The sequence below is a fragment of the Thalassophryne amazonica genome, chromosome 1 (genome assembly GCF_902500255.1).
Source record: "Thalassophryne amazonica chromosome 1, fThaAma1.1, whole genome shotgun sequence".
NCBI lineage: Eukaryota > Metazoa > Chordata > Actinopteri > Batrachoidiformes > Batrachoididae > Thalassophryne > Thalassophryne amazonica.
This window is the reverse complement of record NC_047103.1, coordinates 158,725,424-158,750,141: the sequence shown is the minus strand read 5'-3', so window position 1 is coordinate 158,750,141 and position 24,718 is coordinate 158,725,424. Positions and strand designations below refer to the sequence as shown.

The 24,718-nt window shown below is 41.4% G+C and overlaps 1 protein-coding gene across 4 annotated transcripts in view; it reads right to left on the bottom strand.

The window, feature by feature from the left end:
* Positions 1 to 24,718, bottom strand: part of LOC117516430 (partitioning defective 3 homolog B-like) — a 417,292-nt gene that overhangs the window by 184,180 nt on the left and 208,394 nt on the right. For all 4 annotated transcript variants that reach the window (XM_034177373.1, XM_034177374.1, XM_034177375.1 and 1 more), the window contains 2 exons: positions 21,494 to 21,538; positions 2,210 to 2,425 (listed from right to left, as the gene is read on the bottom strand). In XM_034177373.1, the coding sequence (XP_034033264.1) occupies positions 2,210 to 2,425; positions 21,494 to 21,538 (261 nt within the window). The remainder of the gene's footprint in view (positions 1 to 2,209; positions 2,426 to 21,493; positions 21,539 to 24,718) is intronic.

Genomic DNA, 24,718 nt, shown 5'->3' with positions numbered 1-24,718 from the left:
ATGGGCAGTGCTAGAAGTTCACACTGGAAATTGGGAACTCTGAAATGAGTAGGACTAGGAAAAGGATTTTTCATAAAGCTGTGCTAGTCCTGTGAAAGACTGATTAGTCCATGGGCCAAGTAGGTTTTCGGTACCAGTTAAGGGGAAAAAACAACACTTAAAATCCAGCCTCAGTGTATCATGACCTACACAAAAACGTATAATAGCCATCCCAGGGTGGTAGCTGTAGCCAGGTAGGGGTCAATGAAGAATTACACAGAGGTCAAACTTTAGAAATGCTCCAATCATGTTGAAAACTATATCACATTACTTGTCTGATCATAACAATTCCAAAAAGGTATAGTTTGGACTATCTATGACGGAATGTTCTGGAGTTATGGGGTCAAAACAGCAAAAACAGTGACAAAGGTCAATTTCAGTTTGTACAGGGGTCAAATATTAAAGTTGCTCCAATTTCAGTAAAAAATTGTGCAAATTATTGTTTGGGTTAATAGGGTTCTAAAAAGGAATAGTTTGCACCATCTGTCACACTTAGTTATCATGTTACAGGTAACATATGTCACGTGTCAGACTACAATGGATGTTGACCTTATTTGACCTTTACTTTGGAGACAAAGCATTCAACGCAGTCAAAACTATTCCATTTATTGATCCTTTTATTTCAACCAATAATGTGCATCATTTTTGCTGAAATTGGAGCAACTTTAACTTTTGACCCCTGTACAAACTGAAATTGACCTTTGCCACCATTTTTGTTTTTTTACCCCAAAACTCCAGAACATTCCATCACAGATAGTCCAAACTATACCTTTTTTGAATTGTTATGATCAGACAAATAATGTGATATAGTTTTCAACATGATTGGAGCATTTTTAAAGTTTGACCTCTGTGTAATTCTTCACTGACCCCTACCTGGCTACAGCTACCACCCTGGGATGGCTATCATACATTTTTGTGTAAGCCATGATACACTGAGGCTGGATTCTAAGTGTCGTTCCCCCCCTTAAGTGGTACTGATTAGGTCAAAATTCATGACTGGCTCATGGACTAGATGGCCTGTCTAGGGTATAGCCTGCCTTTTGCCCAATGACTGATGGGATAGACTTCAACCCTCCCCCCCACCTTAATTGGAATAAGAGTTCATAAAATGAACAGAAATGAAAAAAGCTGTGCTAAAACCTTTGTGTCCCCACGGACTTATCTTAGCAAACCAAGTTTTTTACTTGCTCATTGTAACTAAGATTAGAAACGTAAACAACAGACCCATGTCAGCGTAGTGTTATTTGTCCAGCAAATATCCAGAAAAACTATCATGTTCTACTCAGCGTGATCTCTGGTTGCCTCTTTATGCTTCAGTTTTACATCTTTGTTTTTCTGTTGGTTTTTTTTTTTGGCAGTTTCTGTTACAGCTGAAGTCTACTGAATTTCTTCTGCTCCTTAATGCCAAAAACTATATCTTGTATGACTTGGAATAATGCCACATTCAACAATAACAAAACTCCCCGCATCACTGGCGACATCGCCACAGATAATGTGTCATGTCTTGTAGCTGTATTTTAACCCACATGGGCCAAAATGCTTAATTTTAATGCTTAATGTTTAATTTTCTTCAAGACAAGATGAATTTTAAACCATACTGCTAATATAAGATTAGAAATACTTAATCTGAGCACCAAAATTATACTGGTGTCCAAAACGAACCTTTTCATGAATGAAATGGTTCAAAAAACCTGATGGGAATTACACCTTTAATTACTAACTTGCACCTTCTGTTTTCAGTAGTCAAGTATTCAACATCCCACATGACTGTGGGTTCTGATGGTAGAGCATTAAAAATATGCTGCTGTAAGATATAAAGTTCCTCTTCTGAAATTGCTGAGTGGCTAAAATCATGTAACATTTCATTAAGGTACTTAGGCTAAGCACTGTCCCTTGGCAGGCCTCTAGCTCCTTCTGAGTGCCAGTGTGTTATAAAGCCTAAGGGATGAGCCTTGGCAATGTAACCTCTAATTTAATATGGATACAATATCTAGGAGAGACTCCAATATTAGAACAGTGACAGTCACAGATTAAAGGCAACAATCCCTTAAAAAGCACAGTTTGTTTTCTTTCATTCCACTGCAATCTTCAAAAGCAGTTCTAATACATAAGTTTATAACTTTCTCTTGGAAAACTGTGAAACCACATTTTGCATCTTCAAAACCCTTACCGTCTTCAGAGCGGCCGTCATAAGATTTGTCAATAGCGATGCGGAAACTCTGGTTGCATCCCCGTCCCCGGACCATATGTGGCCGCGGGCGGTGAAAGGGCACGTGGGTTTGGATATGGTTCTGCTTGGCTTCCGACATGGCGGTCTGAAGGCTTTCCAAGGAACTAGACTTCATGAGGCCCAGGGTTGGGCCGAGCGTCCCACCACCAGAAGGCTCTGAAAGACAAAAGAACAAATAGAGGGACAGGCCCTGTGAGTGAAGACATGGATGGATGTTGAAGATAAAGGAGAATCACTGAAGTTACAGAAGAAGAAGCAGTAAGTCCGGTGTTGGACCTGATGTCCATCGAGTCCGAGCTTATTATTGGATACCTCAGCATGAAGGGCAAAAGAGTCTATGAGTCCCCTGGATGGGACACCAGTGCACTGCAAGTTACTTCCCAGCGACGTCTGGTACCCAGTGCAATAACATCTGTTGCATTGAGGAACTTTGCGGTACATTTGTGTTTTATAAATTTCCAGCAGAGGTGTTTAGTTTTTTGTGTTTCTAAGTATTGCCGATGTTATCTTAATGTGGAACTGTTGTGTCTCACATGAAGCAGTTGACACTGACCTTTGGCCCTCATCACTGATCCTGATATTTTATCATTGTCATGTTCCTGACATTTGATCCATCAATTTATATCCTGACTGCTTTGATCCTGCAACCGGGATCAGGATCAAAGATTAGCAGATTCCTTCATCTGGATCTACACCAAAATTTAATGTGCTGCTTGTGAGCTTGTGTCCCTCCCCTCAAACATATTTTATTAATAATAATCCTGCTAACAAACAAAACAACAAAGACACTGATGACCTCATATCCTCCTCCACAGAGGTAATTATAACCAGTTAACAGACTTCTGAATTCATGTGAAATATATGAATATAAATTTATGTGCCCACGAGATACTGGAAGGATTTAAAAGTGAGCAGTCAGCTTCAGCACAAGTACTTTATAACATTTTTGAAATGAAGCTCAGAAAGGTTAAAAGCTAGAAAATATAAAGCTGTAAAAAAAATGGGAAGCGGGGAGCCAGAGAAGAGTGAGTGGAAAACAGATCTGACAGGAACGAACGGGAAAAAACAAAGGAAGTGGGGGAAGAACGGATGAATGAGGTGAAGTGGTACAGGGACAGGTGAGAAACGGCACGATGAGAACTGACAGGCTCATGCATAAACGAGGGAGAGGGGGAATAAATGAAGTTCCATCATACAGCGTGCACGGGCGAGCCGGCGAGCGGGCACGGCCTCCGACTGGAGGGGAGATGGAGGTGCATGAGGAGGAGGAGGAAAGCGATGAAGGCCACAGCTGATTCAGCAGGAGATGGGGGGGGGGGGGGGGGGGGGGGGGGCAAAAAGAAAAGAGAGTGAATGTCAAGCAAGAAAAAAGAAAAAAGGCAAACGCGTGTACGAAGATGCTGCTGCCGCAGCGGGAGCGGCTTGCAGGCTGCGTGACAAAGTGATGGAAGACAAACGGCTTGGACCACAAAGGCATCTGATCCGGTCACCAAAGTGCTCCAACTCATCCTGGCTTTGTATCCCGATGACAAGTACTCTTCAACAGAGATGGGGTTTTTTTCTTCTCGTATCACGGCGCTCACTGCTTAAGACGTTTTTGTCATTTCAATGGCTTCAAAGCTCCAAAGCGAGAGAAGGAGAAGTGAAACTGAAGCGGCGATATTAGCGGAAAAGGGAAAAGTAAGCCAAGCGTTGCTGCCTTTTAAGTCCTAAATTGACTTTTTCAGAGGAAGTGGGATTTATGGGGAATACAGGGTTATAAATAGAGGGGGGGGGGGGGGGGGGGGCGCGCTCAGGAATAAAATGCTCAATTTGAGAGGCAGGATTTGTGTCACAAATGTAATTATGGCTGTCCGGCTCCCAGCCTGATGGAATTAAGCTCCCTGCTGATGCGGCGCTGCACAAGACACAAAGAAACGGCGCCTTCTTCTGAGTGCGTGAGAACACGTGTGCACAAAACAGAAATATGCGGGCCAAAAAAAAAAAAAAAAAAAGCTCGTATTACTGTTTGAGATTGAGAACAGTGTGAGCCCTTCACCATCGGTGCTCCACGCACGTGAGGCGGCTGAGACTGGAGGTAAATGAATAATGAGTGTTTATTAGGACGGAGGAGCGGGTGTGAAGTGGCTATCATCACCAGCCTGATCCAATAGAGGGTGAAATCAGCGTTTATCATGTATCGCTGCCCACTGTGGCAGCAGATGCTCTCGCAGATCCGTTCACATCATGTCTGCGTGATTGCCACCGATTCAAGCTGGTGAAAAGATCTGACAAACAGCACAACAGCCAAACAGGCTGTGACGACGGGCAGCGTCCTTCACAGCTGCACCATCCAACATCCAACCACAAGGCCGGGTTCTGACCGTATGTTTTGGTGTAAAAGTGGAGGACACGGGGCTCCTGAAAGAGTACGAATGCACCATATTTATGCACAACACACCTCAGAATTACACTTTAAAGTTTCCATCTGCATGTGAGAAACACCCTTTACAACTGCCGTTCAGGACTGAAAATAACTGTTAAACATTCAAATCCATAAAGGCACCCGGCACTTTTTTTTTGTCTTTGACAATTCCATCATGGTTGTTAAAACAGAAGTTGCAAGTCAGCAGGTAAACTGTCTGATCAGAATTTCAGTTCTGCTCATGAAAATTCAGTAAGGCATATCTTATATATTATATTCCAAAATCTAAGATGGAACTATACCAGTATGCAAAGGTATATCTAAATATCTAAAAAGCAAGAGGCACTGTGGCTACAGCCTGTCTGTGTGATTAAGCCACTCTTCGACACAACAGCGTGTCTGTTTACATAAGAGGTAGCATGCATGCTAATGCTGCAACAGTGTAAAAGATGGGCCACAGTGAATGTTCAAAAGTGTGACTTCGGTTCAGAAAACAATGTCAAGGCAATTTGTACGCAGGGAAGCTAATTAGCCTCAAGTCGGGCGGCACATCAGATCTGACTAAGAGTTCGATCTGAAACACTGTGCAGTGTTTTAATCTTGCATTCGCTGATTCTGAACATATCACATCAATATAACCTCCAGCAGAACCAGGGACAGCTAGCTGTTAAGCATTGTTCTTGTTGGCAATAAAATGGAAGATGTTAAAACAAAATGGTCAAAGAGCAGTATTAACTATGCAAGTTGAATCCTGGTTTAAGAAATGAGTTAATTCCTGGGCACTTGAAGGAGACTCACAGCCACCTGCTCCAACAAAAGCTTCATTACTTGAAGAATCATTAACAGCCAGTTAGAGACTAATGACAACTACAGATCAAATAAGCTGGAGGTCACATTGCGCAATCTCTGCAGACATGTAACAGGAAGCACCAGCTGTCATTATTAACAAAATAAACAAAATACATGCACTGAACAACTCTGACTAAGTCAGAGTAATTAACTATGCCAAACATGCCTGAACATTTTTCTTAGCTTAACATCCAGTTTGCATCATGGAGAAACAGGAATCGATAAGCAGAATCACAAACACCCAACCTTTCAAATACCCTTGAAAAATGTTTGTAGATGGTGAAAATAACCCTAAAAATGAAAAAGCAGAGCAACCACACCACCTCAGAGCAATTAAACTGCTATAGCCCTGATACAGAAACTTTGCTACAAGATCCAAATATAAGTTATTTGGGCTTCTCCCTTTTTCAGTTGGGATCACCACAGCAGATCCGATACAGTTAGTTTAACAGGTCCATCTGTCAACTACATTCAGCAGAGTGAGTACCTCAATGGGACAAGATTTGGGCTTCCAATATGTACACTTAGTTTCAATTCCAGGTCACACTACCTGTCTGTCTCCTTGGACAAGACAACTCCCTTGCATTGTCCCAGTCTACCCAAGTGCAAATGGGAACCGCCTTTTGCTGGGTAAGTATGCTGTGATGGATTGGCATTGTGCCCAGAGGGACTCACAGGCTCTCATGTACTTCATACTATGGTATCCAGGGATAAGCACTGGCAGCAGTAGGCTTCAGGGACTATACAGGATCTATTTCTTCTCTACTGAATGTTAGTAGATGACAATACATTGATAGTAACTAAACTGTTTTGACTCAAGAATTCCAACAGGATGAGTATCTTTAGGATGGCAAGCTTTGTTAGTTATTAATTCTCAAAAATAAAAGCACAAAAATTCAACCAATTCAAGCTAGTTTTATTGACTGTTCTTAACATCAAGGCTATGGAGGAAGCAGGCTGGTTGGAAGACCTGTTCAATATCCTCCTGACTACCAGGACATATATAAATATATATAAGTTCTGGTAGTCAAGAGGATAATACAATTATTATAACTTCCATGCTGGCTCTAAATATCACCTGTACTTTGTGTTGATGGTCAGACTGTAAATCAGGGGTGCCCAAGTTCGGTCCTGGAGCTCTACCTTCCTGACACTCCCTGTTCCAACACACCTGAATCCAATGAAAGACTCGTTAGCAGGCTTTTAATGAACCTTTCATTGGATTCAGGTGTGTTGGAGCAGGGAGACAACTAAGAGTGTCAGGAAGGTAGATCTCGAGGACTGAACTTGGGCACCCCTGCTGTAAATGATGATGTGATATGGATGTCATAATATTAGGATGTGGAGATTAATCGATACGAATCGGTATCTAGATACAAACGTGTGCAATGCGAGTGCAGATTCATTCAGTGTGCATCGATTCAACTGATGGATGAAATCGCGATGGATCGGTTGCTGCGTGCTCGCATCGATTTCTTTCCGACACACATTGAATGCACCACGGACGGAAGCCTAAAAGCACATTTCTACCGCAACAATAAATCAATTTCAAAATGGAGGCCCATAACAACGGTGCAAACAGTCATAACAGATTTTTGATGCACCTAAAACATTAAAATCAGACGTTTGGAATTATTTTGGCTTAAAAAAAAAAAGATGGGAAACTTGACAAGATGCAGGTCGTTTCGAAAGAATGCCATGGCTACCGCTGTGCCCCCTAACTCAGCAAAACTGGTAAGAAAGTATCTCAAACTACTTTTGCCAAGGTGGTAGTACACTGTCAATGAGTGACTCACTTGAAGTCACTCATTGAGAGTGACGTTGTTTTACTGTTTAAGTTCTGACAGTGTGATCAAACAGGTTCCAAATATGAGGGAACAGATTCCTGCTCCTTAATGTTGAATCTGGTAAATTTGCTGCTTATAAGGAGTAAAACAAATTCTCTGCCTCTCGTAGACTCAGATCAATCAACTGCAGCTTCTTATTTTTTATTTAAATTTTTGGTATAATTTCCTTGCATCATGTTGAATTACATCGTATCACATTGTGAGGAATTGAATCGCCGTCAAATACATATCAAATTGCATCAAATCAGGAACAGGGGTGAATTGTATCGTATTGTAACATCAGTACCGTCATGTATCGTTATATTTTATGTTATCGCTGGTAGTGTATCGAGATGCGTATCGAATCACTGTCAGTGATGACACATTCGCATGGCTACAAAATATACAAATAATCAATGTTTATGAGTTCAGTGGTACGAATATTTCATGGAGGTGAAAGATGGTACGTTCCAGCTTTCAGCAAATTAATTATTCATTCATTTCAGAATGTAAAACATTCATTATTTGTTTTATATAACGGCTAAGTTAGATGCTTGTCATTTAATATTATATTAAGTTATACAGAACAGAAAAGGGACTTACATTTTGGTGTGGTGCTTTGACATCAACAGTTCAACATAAACTTTAAATAGGAGTCCAAAATTGTTCTCAGTCAACTTGGAAAAACAGTTATGGTGAGTTTACTCATAGGCAAGATGCGTTACAAATGTCATATTTGCGTAATTCTTGGCACTTTCCTGACATTCTTAATGTGACTTAAGGAATCTGAATAGGTTTCTTAATAGTGCGTGTTGGTGCGTGATATTCGTGATTTTTGTGGAGAATGTTTTTGGCTGCCTAAAAATCTTCTACAAATGTCACACACTACCCTCATTTCGTCTCATGCCATGGAGGTTACAACTGAGTGTGCTGATCCGTCTTGAGTGGTGATCCTTAATAGAGCGTGACAGCATTATTCTCTTACGTGCGCACAATTAAACCCTGCTGTACTGCATTCAGTTTCATTGCTGCAGTATGCTGAAGCAGGACAGTGACGCCAAGTCGGCTAAAAGCCTCGTTCCAATGCTCCTCAGCACGCTCCTGCAGGTGTTCCACCTGCTGCTGTGCCTGATGTTGTGGAAATCGAGCGAGATGAGAGCCGCTTGGAGCCACACATCTGGCTCTCTCAGTCTTCTCCTTTCTGCGCTACTCCATGGCACAGAGCCCAACTAAGCATGCATCTGCTTCTGCTGGATTCTGAGGAGCAAACTGGCGCAATTTGAATTGTTCAGCAACTGACGGTTGGATGAATATGGGGGTGTGTGTGGAGACAATTCGCCTCATTCACAATGTGACAGAACTTAATGCACTGTTACGCGTGATAGCGCGCAACAACGTGGAACATTATTCTTGACCGTGCGTAATGGTTCCTGATAATTCTCCAGCAACACGTGCCGTTAATCGTAATGCTTGGTAACAGGTTGCAGCAGTTCCTGAGTACATTTTTCTTTCTTTTCATCTGCTGCAGCAACGCTCTTATGCGCAAAGGATTATGGAATATCTCAATACTTAGGGTGAATACTGCCATGAACACTACTGGCCAGTAGACGGCAGTAGAGACCATGAAAACTTGCTAAAACAAATATTCCAAATAAATAATCCGTCTCTGCTACGCTTAATCTGCGTGGAATTTAATAAACACAAACCGAATTTCAGACATTTTATATATATTACTCTGGAACAAAGACAACAAACAGTGTTGTAAAGGACAATAACCAGGACATTAAAGAGCAAACAGGAAGCGACTGCAGCTCACAGTGATTCCAATTGAAAATAATGGAGAAGCAACCTGAGCTTCTTCTGGCATTTTTACATAAAACAAACACAATATCAACGTCTATAAACCCAGAGAATATATTCATGAGAGGTTTAGGCACAATATACAAAGGGTGTAATGCTGCTGTCTGTGTGGCGCCTGATCAAAGCGCCTCAAATGCATTTCTCCTGTCGTGAACATTTACAGTACCCATAATGCACTGCGCTCACACCATGTCCACACTAAAACCTTTAAAATTAGTGCAATACCTACAGCTAATATTTTCACTTTATAAAACTTCAGACACGACGTTAATTTAAATAACTTGTTCGAAATTAGTTTGGTTACAATTTTAATCAAGTTAAAATTGTATGCCTCTGGATGACATGGGTGGTATTGCCGGCTAGTTAGTAGGGTGTCAAGAGAAATTATTTTTTAGCTCTCATTTTGGTTCTCTTCTGTGAACAGTTGGTTCTCTTCTGTGAACAGTTATCCTCTGATTGCAGAGGTTAGAGCGGTTTCTTCTGAAACCAGCTCTGCTTTGTCTGTAGAGGATAGAACTGTACATCTACTACAAAACATTTAATAGGTAGGCTCTAAAATCTTTGATATCAGGCTTTAAAAATATTTAACTGTTAAAGCTTTATTCACTAAGCTTGCAATAATATGTTAGCAGTCTAAAAATTATTGGACCAAAATTTATCAGAAGATAAGTGATCCAATGATGGTTTTCAAAGTTATCTGAAAAGCTAATCCAATAAAGAAAACATTAGCTTCAATAATTAGTGGTTAGCGGATAAGTGGAACTGTGCCCACCACTGCCAATCAACCATTTTTTGTGATGAGAAGCCATCACATGTACCTGTAAAAGAAAAATAATGCATCACAGTCTTCTCCCATTACCGTGACGTTGCCTTGCCAGCAGAGGGAGAGGAAAATGTGTCACTCTGGGGGACCTCTAAATCTTATCTGATTGAGTTCAAATTTGGTCTGCACCTATAAAACCCCAAGTGGAACAAAAACAACATGTGGCCCGAAGTCTCTCACAACTTTTATTTTTCGCTATATAACATGAACAGCGTGAGTGTTAGAAGAATTAGCATCGTCAATTAACTCGTTGAAATTGTTGTCCGTCAGCAAAACAAATTCCGCCATGTTTAGTTAAGCGTCGCCCTCACTAGTGTGTGCGTGGGCAGGGTTTGCAGCATGCAATGGTACAAAACGTATGGAACCAAATTTGCATTCTAAATGCAATGCAACAGGAATGGGATGAATAATCCATGTCACGTGACATACAAAGCACCAATCAAATAACAAGGATCCACTTAACCGTTATTTAAAGGGTTTTATGTAATGCCTGATGGTGGTTTGTATGTCACATGATATGGATTATTCATATGATTTGTGATATGTTCCACTGACTGTGCAAATTTGGTTATATTTACCATGCAATTTTGGTTCTATTAATTTTGTGCTATTGCACACCGCTACCACTGCGCGTGCTCATGCTAGCGGCGACAGCGCTTAGCTTAAAAACAAACATGGCGGGTTTATTTCTGCACAGCATCAGGTACAGACTACATCATCAAGATTGCTTTTGCAAGTTGACTGAGAACAATTTTGGATTGGTCTGCTATTTAAAGTTCGTGTTGGACTGTTTTGAGCCTCTTGACGTCAAAGGACGAGTGATGCACACAAAAAAGTCCCTTTTCTCTTGTTTCTAAACTAATAAAATATTACATGACAAGGCTCATGTGACTGTTATTCATGCAATGGAAAAAATATTTCATGTGGTGAAAGATGGAATGTTCCATTCAACTCAGCTACGCTTTGTTGAATGGAACATTCATCTTTCACCTCATGAAAAATTCTTGCCATTGCATGAATGAAAAAACATTTGTATACTACAACACAGAGTCCACGTCGAAACAGCTGGAGAAATGATCCGCGTGAGAGAGAACTACAATATTCTCAAGAGTGAGTGCACTCCTGTCATTCTGAAGCCATGGAGGAAGGAAAGAAACCTTTTGTTACAGGATACTAAGGTCACACAGACATTCAAGGAGCTGTTGGACCTGACAGGTCCCCATCAAGAGGAGATGAAAAAGAAGAGAAAATGAACAAACTGCAGAATATGGTCACGTAGCTGCACATGGTGCAAACATCACATACCTCGATGCACGGGGATTACCAAGCTGCATGATCTGGTCTCACCTTTCCTCAATAGCCGATGTAGAAATAGCAGAATCAAATAAAATCGAGATTTATTGAGGAGCAATGTGCATTTTGTCTGCCTCACAAATCTTTTGTGTATTCTGAGGCCTCAAGGAATGTGCAAGGAATCATCAGGACCTTTTGTTGTCTTTGTCCTGATGAGAAAACCAACTTAATCAACAGCACTCTGAAAATTTCAACTATTTTCTTCAAGTCAGACTAATTTACTGAAGATTACGGCATCATCTCTGACATCAGCTCTTGACCTCAAGCATTACACAAAAGCAGGACAGAGGAAAAGACTATAGCAAGTTCTGCCTTATGACATAAAATAATTTTTCACCACATTTGTAATGTTGGCCTTTGCAAGAACTCAAAGTGTGCCAAGTCTCTCCTCAAGATGCAAAAATAAAATATTACTATGGCAACTAAGTGCATAGAGAAAGGTTCTCATTTCAAATACCACATACAGTCAGGACCGTCAGCACAGAGAAGGATTTTCTTAAAAAGAAGATCTCTAATTTCATCTACAGTTTACAAGAAACCACAGACTGAAACCTTGATTTTCTTGCATGAAAATTCTTCTTTGTTCGACTCCAACATGAAGCTGTGACTGGTGGTGGAACAGGCAAAACCTGCATTATGTACAATTTCTCAAGTTACAGCCACAGAGACCTATAATTCTTTCAGAGTTGTCATGGATGTCTTGGTGCCTTTCCTCACCCAGTTTTGAAAACCTGCCAAACTTAGACAGAGTCAAGCTCAGTGAATTTGGTGCTGGCCTAGCAAAGTATAGACTTTAGTTTGTGTTGTGGTCACGCTAGTTGTCTGTGTCCTTGGACAAGACACTCGACCTGCACTGACCCAGCCCACCCTGCTGTAAACGGGTACTGGCTTTGGTTGGAAAAGCAACTTGCTATGGACCGCTGTCCCTTCCAGGTAAAGCTGTAAACCAGTGGTCTTCATCTCCAGTCTTCAAGTGCCGGTGTCCTGCAACTTTTAGATGTGTCTCTGCTTCAACACACCTGAGTCAATTAATGAGGTCATTAGCAGCACTCTGGAGAACTTGACTGCATACTGAGGAGGTAATTCAGCCATTTGAAGTTGCAGGACAACAGCCCTCGAGGACTGGACTTGAACACCCCTGCTGTAGACTCTCATCTGCCTCACACTACGGAATTCCGGGATAAGCACAGGCACCAATGGGCCTAAATAGGACCCACCAGTAACTTGATTTTCTTGACTACAGAGAAAACTGACCATAAATATCATACATATTACTGATGTAAATTAAATCCAAAACCTATTCAGTGATGCGGAAAAATTCCACGATTTGCAGCTTTTGAAAATTATTTATATGAACACTAATCCTCAAATTTCGTTCAATGAACAGTTACTTATGGCCTTTGAAAACAAAGGCACTGTAGAAAGTGGCTACAATTTTGAAAGTTTCATTTTGACCTCATGATGGTGTTGTACAGAGGCAACACTGCTGAAATAGTGTCACTGTCCAAAAACATATGGTTCTTTCTGTATCTCCAGAATGGGGAATGTTCATAAAACTGGACAGTTCCCTGGACTAAATTGGTCCACGCCAGTCTACCGCCGTTAGATTCATACATTATGAATCTTAGTGTAAGATGGTTAGAAGTTCCTTCAACATAATGGATTGTTGGGATTTAAGTGCCACCAAACAGTCACCTAAGAAACAGCTGAAGTTCAAGATATAAAATGTCCTTCCTTTTCTGAAATCCATTTTAGCAGTTTCCAAATGCGTGGTCAGAAATTCCCAAAACAATTTTGTCTGGCTAAATGCTGACATAAGGTAATAATTTTCAAAGATGTTGGCAATTGGGGGAATAGCCCATAAGGTGTTTAAACCATTCTGGGCTTGCATGAAAGTATGTTTAAAGGATCTAGAGAGAATTTTCTTCTGACACAGTGGTTGAGTGGTGTAGCGGTCTGGAATCTGAGTTCAATAAGTCAAGTTCAAATCCCAGAATCCCAGAGGAAGCTTTTCAGCAATCCTGATGGGGAAGAAATTGCCGCAAACCCAGCACCATATTGGCAGCAGTGATTAAACCTGTCCACATGTTCGTAACATAGGACCTGCTCATGCACTCACAAAAAATCTGCGTGCGTGCACACACACGAGTCTGCTGAACCCTCTCAACCGGTCTCACCAGTGAAACCGTCAGGTGTGCTGCGAGTTTCCGTTTCCATGATTTCACAAGATGCTGTCACATTTATATGAAAATTGACATAGTTGCCACGGCTGCAGTGTACAACAAGTGCACGCGTAGACATGAGCATGCTCCAGTGCACCGCTGAAATCTCCTGCGGTTCTTCAGGAGGGTCTTAACAGTTACCTATCAATTGGACTTCAATACGCATCACAGCGAGCAGGTTTGCAGCAGAATGGCTGAAAGGTTCCCACAGCTACAAAACAGGTGCTCGACCACTGAAAGAGCTCGTGGTGGCGCGAAGAAGAAGGTGGGCGTGAAGCAAAGGTGGGTGTTTTTATTGTCAACACATTGTTGACAATAAAAAGCGGCTTATTGCTGATGGCCATCGTTTTAAAAGGGAGCACAGGGACTGATCCGACAAATACGGTTATAGAAACACATACACAGTAAAACTAGAGCCAAACCCACACTTGGCTATAAAAACTCGCATCATACATCAACAAACACACTAAAGTCCACTCAGTCCCACTGAAAACGAGTTCAATAAAAGTGATTGAATTCGACTGCAGCTTTGGAAGACCACACAGTGTGATAAAGAACAGAAAAGCCCATTTCTGTGCTGAAGTGTTTCTATAAATCAACTTAAATCTGCAAAAGCCTCATAAGATATGATGTACATCCAGGATTTCACCTGTTCCTGTGTTCATGGATGGAACTGAGCAGAACAAAAGTCACTTGTGTCACTAATTCCTGCTGCTTCACTTTAGATTAAATGCAATAAAACATATTCACCAGGTGTCTTCACCCCCCCCAATCACCCACTGGTCCAGAGCTTATCTCCGAATCCCGTAGTCTGTGTCTCCCCACATACGGGACCCTAATCCAATGTAGGGAGCCCCCCCCAGTGGATGCAAAAAGGATTTGCGCAAAGGGCGCAAGTCCAATTGGGGTTTGTCGAAATACAGTTTTCTATTTAAGCAGCATGAAGCTGGGGTGTTGTGCCTCTTATTCATGGGCATTTTGGACTCCAAACGCTGTGTTAACAAGCAATTACACTTGCCCTGGTTGTACTGTGGGGTCCATGTAAGTGGTCACTTGAACAGCCGGCTTTAAGGTCAACTCCTCTGCCACTGAACCACCTGCTCTGGAATATGATTTTAAAGATAAAATGAGGCATATTAAGCCAAGACACGGGACTGTCGGACTTTGAAGATTTTGAACATGAACCTGTAACCAGATTTAAGTGTAGAAAGTGGTTCAAAACCCCTTTAAAGTATTTAGCACTGCAGAGCAAGAAAGCATTATGATTCCGTTCTCACTTTCTAACCACCACGTGTCAAAACTTTCAATCACTTCAACCACTCAATTCAAAGTCTATTCCGGACAATCAAAGCTCCACTGCAATTAAAGACGTGTTGAGCCATTCTGCAGCCTTCTGTTACCATTTAAAAGCACTCAGCTCTATCAGAGGCAGTGGATGAAGCTGGACTGAGGCGATGCACTGCCAGTAATTGTATTTAGCTGTTTAAATGTATGAGAGAACTGGGATATATGGGCTGTATGTATTCAGCCCCCAAGGAGATGAATGGCTTTAATAACCAGAGAGGACTGTAAAGGCCATTTCATAATTACTGCTTACCTCTACTGGATTACAGCAGTGTTTGGGGGTGGGGGTACTGGCAGAGTATGGATGATGGTTAGGGAGAGTTGGTTGTTAAGGAATATGCGCGACTAGTAAAACACACTGCCAACAAAAGTGCTTGGGCAATGACAGAAGTGAGTGAGTGCATAAAAAGACACAACTGACTTGTGTGCAGCCATGTAACACTCACAGCGGGTGACTAGCTGAACGCTTTGGCACTTGATATGTTTTGGTGTTGCTAAAATCCCAGGTACCTGTGACAACAAATCCAAATTTGTTTTTGATGATAGAACACTGGCCAAGTCTAACTTCAAACAAATGGAAGGCCTTAAAATTGGCAGTGACTATTCATCTGTTGGAGTTTGCAAATGTTCTGGATGAAGACTAAGATCCAAGGTTTCCAATCACTTCCTGGGTGTAGCCATCAGAAGTGTATCTGTATGCAGTGAAAATGCTGAATTCGTAGAGATATTCACTTATCTTACCAGTGACTTTCATATTTCTGGGTCCTTATCCTTTGAGATTAAGAGACGCCTGAGAAGAGCAAATGGCGTCATGAGGTCACTGGAGAGAAGTGAAGCTGATACAAAAGTCCAAGTGCACTCAGGTTCCTGGTGCTTCCCGTCTTAATGTATGATTGATAGACGTCTATGACCCATACAGTGACCTAAAGCTGATGACTGTACGTCTTTAGTACTCTGTCCCTTCAGATGATCTTTGGGTACCTGTCGAATAACTTTACTACTTAAAGAGTATCACTTGTGACAGAATGTCAACTATGTCCATGTGGCAGATTTCTTTGGACATGATTCAGTACACAGTGAAGAGGATCCCAGCTCCTGAAAGTGATTTCAGGTAGCCACAGCCTAAACTTTATCAACTTTAGGGGACATTTATTTAGCTCAGACAACTCATGTAGGAGGAATCTTTAGAGCAGCAGCAGCACATGGTCAGGGTTTGCCGTCTCTGCTCCTACCTCATCATTCCCTGCAGATTATTACTTGCGATATTGGGGAGTGATGACTAGATACAGAAATTATTCTGCACAGTTGCAACCCACAGGTGGTGCTGGAGCTGATATCAGAGAGCAAGGTGGATGCAGCAGTGGAAGCATTCACAGGGAGAGTGGTGAGCTGGGAAACTGTGTCTTAGATAAACCTCCAATTAGCAGGAAGCGTTTTGGGGAGATTATTAGGAGAGTGAGCCACAGCAAGTAAACATGGAGCCCATGGGTTCGCTCCATTTACCACTTTACCTGCATATAAGCAGATACAAAAATCAATAAGAACATAGAAATTGTAACTGAAGTGATTGAGAAGAAATCAAGAAGAACAACACAGCACTGTAATAAAGTGGAAAACTTAAAAAGGAAAGTAGGTGGAGGACAATTAACTGGCTTTAAAGTCTTATTGTGTAGGGAAGGAGCAAAGCAGACCAATAGGCAACAGTTAACATAGCAGTGGGTTGGTGAGAGAACCTCCAACAGAACATCCAAAAACTGTTATACACACAACAGCTCTTAACAACTCCCAAACATAGAAAACAGGCTGCACAAAGACACACAATAACTACATGTGTACAATGCGGTTGAAGTATTACAATACAAACCTGTGGAGCACCCTAACAGTGGAGGTTTGTTTGGAGGATGTGCTCCCATGTGGGCAGACGAGTGTGCTCCTGGGGGAGATGTTTAACTGTGAGGGGGAGGACGAATGGAGGGAAGCTCATTCGGTCCCTCGCCTTTGTTCTGTTTGTGTGTGCACATGCACACAGGCACGCGTGCACGTGCTTAGAGAGAGGCACTGGGCTGGTAGCTGAGTTAGTGGAGGAAATTCAAAGTAAGGAGAACACTTGAAATAATTGCATAAGAGAGAGAGAGAGAGAGAGAGAGAGAGAGAGAGAGAGAGAGAGAGAGACAGAGAGAGAGAGAGAGAGAGAGAGAGAGAGAATAAGAGGATCAGTCTGTTGAAAAGGAGGGGAATAAAAGTGATCAAAAATAGAATCGAATATAGAAAGAGGGAAGAAAATGGGAGAAAGCAAGAGCAGGAGATGAAGGCTGGGGAGTGAAAAGATACTAAAAATGAGGATGAGGCAAGTGAAGGAGAAGAAAACAGAAAATATGCAGGAGAGGAGCAAATGGGAGGAAGAAACAGTGAAAGGAAAACGGTAACAAATATGAAAGCAAAAAATAAAATCTCTACAAAGGCTGCGGAGTGAAGGTGAGAGGGAGAGAGAAAGGGACAGCTTAAGCAAGTGGCAGAGAAAAATGTAAGGAGAAGAAAGAGGAGGGAGAGAGTCAGAGGAGTGAAAGGCTCCGAGCAGCAGCTCTGGCTAAAGAGAAAAGGGTTTTAGCCAGATTAAAGAAGCCAGGCAGCTCTTAAGACCATCCGCCTAATGAAATATGTCAAAGCTCATAAAAAAACACTGAGGCCATTTAGGAAAGGAGGGAGGGGAGGAAGCTCAGCAAACACAGACTCAGCAAAAACCAGGAACACGCAGAGGACCTGTCAATATGCATTAGCCAAAACGTCAAAGGGAGAGATGCTGGAAAAGGAGCAGAAAGGAATGCTGAAGCAGAGAAGTGATTGGTCGGAGTTATCGTAGGGCATATGGGCAATGGGCTCCGGACGGAGCCGAGGAGGAGCAGCCACTTGTGGGAACACACGAGTGTGGGGGATTTCAGGTCACAAGCGGTGTTCAAACCATTTGTATTCCACTGGCAACAGGCTTTAGCTTGCAGCTGCAGGTGGATTTAAGAGATTCGTCTGCGCAGAGAAAAGGAGGGAGGAAGAAAAAAAGCCTGAATGCTTGAGTTTGTGCAGGAAAAGTGATCTGGCAGATGGTAGGGGCTTATGTACAAAAATCCTAGAAGAGTTCCACAAGTACTTTGTTTTCCAATATGCTCACACTTAGCTTTTTCATTCCCACCAAAAAAGCTGGTCCTACAGTTTGCCGCAATATCCAAGGCCATCAAAATGTGGTCATTGGGTATTGTGAAGGCTTTGCGTCCATCCGATTGTCCATCCGTCCGCCTGTCCATCTGTCTGCGCTCAGCATAAGTCCATTTGGTATGACATTTGCCGTTTAGTATGCTTATGTATTTTGGGTCAAGGATGAACGCTGCAAAAACAGAAAGTTAATAGGACAAATATTTTTGGAGAAATTAGCAATTTGGGGAGTTCAGGTTTTTGAAGTTTTAAATGTTGTTATTGCGGTTCATGATAGTTTAACAGTGGTGTTGGTGTTATTGATTTATTGTTTTTGTAGTTCAATTGGTTTAGTCAGCTTAGTTAAGTGTTATGTTGCTCTTCCCATGAGTGACTTAAGTGTCATGTTGGTACAATGAGTGAAATGTGTAATGGTTTTAATGGTAAATAAATGGTAAATGGGCTGCATTTATATAGCGCTTTTCCATCTGCATCAGATGCTCAAAGTGCTTTACACATCAATGCCTCATATTCACTCCGATGTCAAGCTGCTGCCATGCAAGGCCCCCACCACACACCGGGAGCAACTAGGGGATTAAGGACCTTGCCCAAGGGCCCTTAGTGATTTTCCGGGCAGGGTGGGATTTGAACAGAGGATCCTCTGGTCTCAACCCCAACGCTTAACCACTAGATCATTATCTCCCCTTAATGTCTTCCACCACCATCTTTTTTTTTTTTTTTGTCAAATTAAAAGCACCTGCTTACAGCAGATGTGTGTGTATGCAACTTCAATTACAGACAAACTGCGGACAGCTAACATTTGCCATTTGGTATGGTTATGTATTTTGTGTCAAGGACGAACAATGTGAAAATGGAACATTAATAGGACTAATATTTTTGGAGAAGCTACGGATATTAGCTAATAACACTGAACAATGGATGTTGCTAACTACTTTCTGGACTCACACACCATTCCAGCAGAGGGCGGTAAGTCATCTTTATATTAAAATCATGAGTGCGGTGAGTGATTTTATTTAGTAAGTTCAATGTAACGACATAATATAATTGTAAATACACTAAAAATACATGGATGACACAAGAAAGTGAAAACACTTGTTTCCATTGTGGTCCATTTAGAAATCAAATGACAAAATAGAAGTAAAAAATAAATGCATAATAATAGTGTGTATATGATAACAAGAACCTAAACAATTTATAAATACATTAATAATGTAAATTAACATTAACAAATTACATAACAGCTCCAGCAGGGGACCCCAGACTTCCCTTTCTCGTGCCACATTGACCACCTCTGACTGGGGGATCCCGAGGCCTTCCCAGGCCAGTGTGGAGATATAATCTCTCTACCTAGAACATTATTAAGATGGGTCTTCCCCAACCTGGGGAAGAAGGTTGGGGAAGACCCATCTTAATAATTGATGTAAATAACAATAAATGTATAATTAATAAATTATATACACTTTGCAGTGGGATACCAATTAAAGAGCCGCAACTTATAAAGGAAACAATGCTCATACGGCCAAGGGTATTTTAGCATTGCGTTATATTTCACTCCTGTTGCCATTTTATAAGTAAGTAGGCATCAAAAATAAAATAAAAGCATTGAATGCACCATTAAGAATCTCTACATGAAAATAAAAAAGCAATTTTTAGAGTTTTCACATTTACATTTTTCATCTTTGCAACAATTCCATAAAGCTTGTATCATATTATTACAAGTGCATTTCAAATGTCATGAAAATAATTTAATATTTTTTGTGAAAAATGTATATATTCTAGAGTCATTTAAAATTAAATGTTTCCACATTTTTATTTTAACTTTGATATTTATAGCCCACAGCTCAAAAACTAACTAAATAAATAAATTGTATTTCAAAATATCTTAATATTTCATTTCAAATCTGAGTAACTCAGAAGGTCATAAAATGGTCATTGCTGAAAGAGCTGGCTGAGTGCTGTATAAAAACAGATTCATGGAAAGTTGACTGGAAGGGAAAAGTGTGGTAGAAAGCAAAGCAACGTCAAGCACGTCACGTCAAGCAACCCAGTCCAGTCGAAGATTCAAGCTTCTCTACTATGGAAACCACCTGGACAACTGAGAGCCTACACAGAAACGTAGAAAACCACACTTTCCCTTGTATGATTTCTCTATGTACAACCATGCTTTTGTGATGTGTGCAGAATGTGGTTCTGCATTGTTTTAGAAAATTGCATGAATGTCCCTGGAAAAGATGTCATCTTGAAGGCAGCATATGTTGCTGTAAAATCTCAATGTACTTTTCTGCATTAATGCTGCTTTCAGCAAAGTGTAAATTACCTTTGCCAAGGGCAGTAACACAACCCTATACCATGACAGACCCTGGCTTTTGGACTTGTTGTTGGTAACAGTTTGGATGGTCCTTTTTGTCTTTAGTCTTTAGCATACACGCCCATTTCTTAAAATAAATAAATAAAGACTTGCAATACTGATTCGTCTGACCAGAATACACGTTTCCACTGTGTGATTGTCCGACCCAGTGCCTCCGAGCCCAGATGTGTTGATGCTGCTTCCGGATAAGGTTAACAAAAAGCTTCCGTTTTGCACAATAAAATTAGAAGTGAGATGTGTGACTGTAAGGCCATACTGTAACGCTTGACAAAGGTTTCCCAATGTAATTCCTTGCTCAAGTGGTTATATCAGCTATTGATGAATGACGGTCCTTGATGCAGTGCCGGCTGATTGATCAGATATCACAGATGTTCTATCATTGGCTTGCACCCTTGCCCTTGACACACTGAAATTCCTCCCGTTTCCTAAAATCCTTTAATGATATTATGCACTGTAGGGGAAGAAATATGCAAATCCCTTCCCATCTTTCTTGAAGAACATTGTTTTTAAGCATTTCAATAATTTTCCTCACCTCTACAGCCAGCTGAGCCTCAGCGTTGCAATGGTGCTACATTTCAACTGTAACCAGAGTTGTATCAAATAAAACAAAGCAGAGCTACTGCAAACCGACCACTATCAGTTGAGGTCAAAACCCACAAGCCTGCGGACCCGCATAACAATAAAGCAGCGAGATCTCAGACGCTGAATGATTCACAACTCCAATTCGTCAACCGAGGAGCAGAAGGAGAGGGACCCTGAAAGTGAATGAGGAATAAAACACATTTGAGAACAGATAAGATTGAATGAGGTGGCGAGAGAGAAAATGAGAATCTTCACGCACACCAATTAATTTGTTTTTGTGTAGGCAGAGTGTGCGAGGGGAAGAGAGAAGGAAGAAATGCAGCAGATGGATGAGTTCAAAATACAAATGCATGTTGTTGAGTTTATTGTGCGTTCTACCAAACACTCACCATTCCTCTCTCCTACGAGTGATCCAATGTTGCTCTCATCAGCCACTGGGAGACAAAAGCACAAAAACAAACACACAAGTACATAAATATTCACTTCTACCATTTACTTTTTATGTTCTATATACATATGAAAAGACATGCATGGCATTCATAGTGGAAAAACCTTCTGTGATGTCAGCTACAAGTTTGGCATGGTTCCAAATGTTGCCAAGGAATGAAGGCCGAACACGTCACCTATTGCCAAATTACTGGCTAGCTAAGTCTAATGTGCTAGATAACCCGGGTTCAGGCATTTGCATACTTATGTGGACTTAGCGATGGTTCAAATAACAGGTGGTACTGAAAACTATGACGGGCATATTGCCGAAATCTCCAAGCTTATGATACCTGCTAATTAGTGGAAAGTACTCGAGCACAGAGTTTTAGGTGGTCCAAGAGTACATTAACGGCACAACAAGCCATATTATGTCAGATATTTGTACAGTATCCAGGAATGCACCGATCCCGATACCAGTATTCGGTATTGATTCATTTATTCACACTTGTAATCATAAAACGTCTCCGATACTACATGACTTGATACCCCTTTACAGCAGCGTGATGTCAACTTCTCAATGTGGGATTTTCATGTACATGCTCCAAAATTTCCAGACTATAAGCCGTTACATTTTTCAAATGTTTTGAATATTGCGGCTTAAACAATGATGCGGCTAATTTATGGATTTTTACAGGCTTCCATGTAATTTACTCATAAGTCGAAGTACGTCCATCAATGCTGTCTGTTAATTGGCTGAAAGCCGCAGTCCTCATGTGGAGAAAATTCACAGAGTATAAAGTCTTACCTGTTTCAGTGGAATTCATCATCATACGAGTACAATCCTGAAGAAAAATAATCCACACAAAGCCTCCTGAGTTTGGAAAACAACATTTAAAAATACTTTAATTCCTCGTGTAGCTGAAAAAAAGTTCCTCTGTGACTTTGGCACTTTGCGCCGCAGTTCCTCCATCAGGACTCAGATCATAGATTCTGCAGCGGAAGTCGTCCATCAGGTTGGTGAGTTTCAGCCCCTGGTGTGGGTGTTCAGGCCGATGAGAGACTGGCTCGGTCCACAACAGGTGTAATCCGTTTGCGGAATCTCTGTGGCGCTGTGTTCAGACCATTCACTTACCTCCACAAGCTGCACTTTGCGCCGTGGAGCACCATGCACCTCATTCATTAACGGCTCAGTTACCACAGGCAACGGGCTATTCTGTCTGAACGTGAGGAAATTATCCCATGATCCACAAAGAAAAAACTTAATACGAGGTCTGTCCATAAAGTATTGTACCTTTTTATTTATTTTTTTTAAACTATATGGATTTGATTCATGTTTTAACGTAGACAAGCTTGAATCCTTGTGCGCATGCGTGAGTTTTTCCACGCGTGTCGGTGACGTCATTCGCCTGTGAGCACACCTTGTGGAAGGAGTGGTCCCGTCCCGTCGTCGGATTTTCATTGTCTGGAAATGGCGGAATGATTTGGGTTTTTTTTTTCCATCAGAATTTTTTCAGAAGCTGTTAGAGCCTGGCACCTGGAAACTATTCGAAAAATTTATCTGGCTTTCGGTGAAAATTTTATGGCCTTCACAGAGAATAAGGTCTGTTAGTACAGCTTTAAGGACCCCTTTAAGGACGCTCAGCGCGCCGCGCTCCGAGCTGCGACGACACGTCTGGACACGTTTGGACATGTCTATCTCGGCTTTCAATGCTTACCAGTCCAGTAAGTATCAGTGAAATCGTGGAGAGCTGGACATGTCCAAACTTGTCCTCTAACATGCCGAAACGGAGGTGTTCCTTTGTCTCGCTTCCAAAGCGAATCAGTCGTGACGCACGAAGCCTCCGCGCGGCTTTCCATGACAAAATCTCTTGTTAAAAGTGAAATCTGCCAGAAAATGGCTGATGTCCACCTCTTGTGCTCTCAGAGAAAGAGCACACGACGGTCTCGTATCCACAGAGCCATCAGCTCAGAAATGGTCCGGTGGCTTGTGCCGTGTCGTCGCAGCTCGGAGCGCGCCGCGCTGAGCGTCCTTAAAGGGGTCCTTAAAGCTGTACTAACAGACCTTATTCTCTGTGAAGCCCGTAAAATTTTCACCGAAAGCCAGATAAATTTTTCGAATAGTTTCCATGTACCAGTCTCAGCTTCTGAAAAAATTCTGATGGAAAAAAACCCCCAAATCATTCCGCCATTTCCAGACAATGAAAATCCGACGATGGGGCGGGACCACTCCTTCCACAAGGCGTACTCACAGGCGAATGACGTCACTGACAGGCATGGAAAAACTCACGCATGCGCACAAGGGTTCAAGCTTGTCTGACGTGAAAACATATGAATCAAATCCATATAGTTAAAAAAAAAAAAAGGTACGATACTTTATGGACAGACCTCGTAATTTTAAAATTACTCCATTTTGCCTCCGTGTGTTGCGGAGATGCCGCTTAACTGTGTGTGTGTGTGCGCGCGCGCATGCGCATGCCGTGCTCCTCCGATATTTACATGTTCCACCTTTTGGGGAAAAAACATTTATGGTTCAGTATGGTTTATGGTTTGTATTTGTGTATGATACCAGAACATATTTAATGAAAAGTTAAAAAATAGTGCGGAGAGTGAAAGGCTGTTCAGTGTCACACACTGTAGATGAAAATGGAAACAATCTCACAGCTGATAACACAGAGAAGCTTCTTTTCATCAAAAACAATCTGCTCCTCACATTAAAAAAAAAGGCTTTTAGTGCTCACAGACAAATAAAAGTTAGTGATATACAGTTTCAGTTCTGTTCCTGGTGATTGTGGTATATTTTGTAATGCTGAAGTCCACAGGTTTGAGTGAGATGTCTGGCGGTGTCATGTTTGTTAAGAAACACATGATTAATGTTAAAGGACAATTTGTTGTAATCAAAAAGTGAAGTTACATATTTAAGTGAAATGTTTGTCATCATACAACCCCAATTCCAGTGAAGTTGGGACATTGTGTAAAATGTAAAGAAAAACAGAATACAATGATTTGCAAATCCTCTTCAACCTATATTCAATTGAATACACCACAAAGACAAGATATTTAATGTTCAAACTGATAAACTTTATTGTTTTTGTGCAAATATTTGCTCATTTTGAAATGGATGCCTGCAACACGTTTCAAAAAAGCTGGGACAGTGGTATGTTTACCACTGTGTTACATCACCTTTCCTT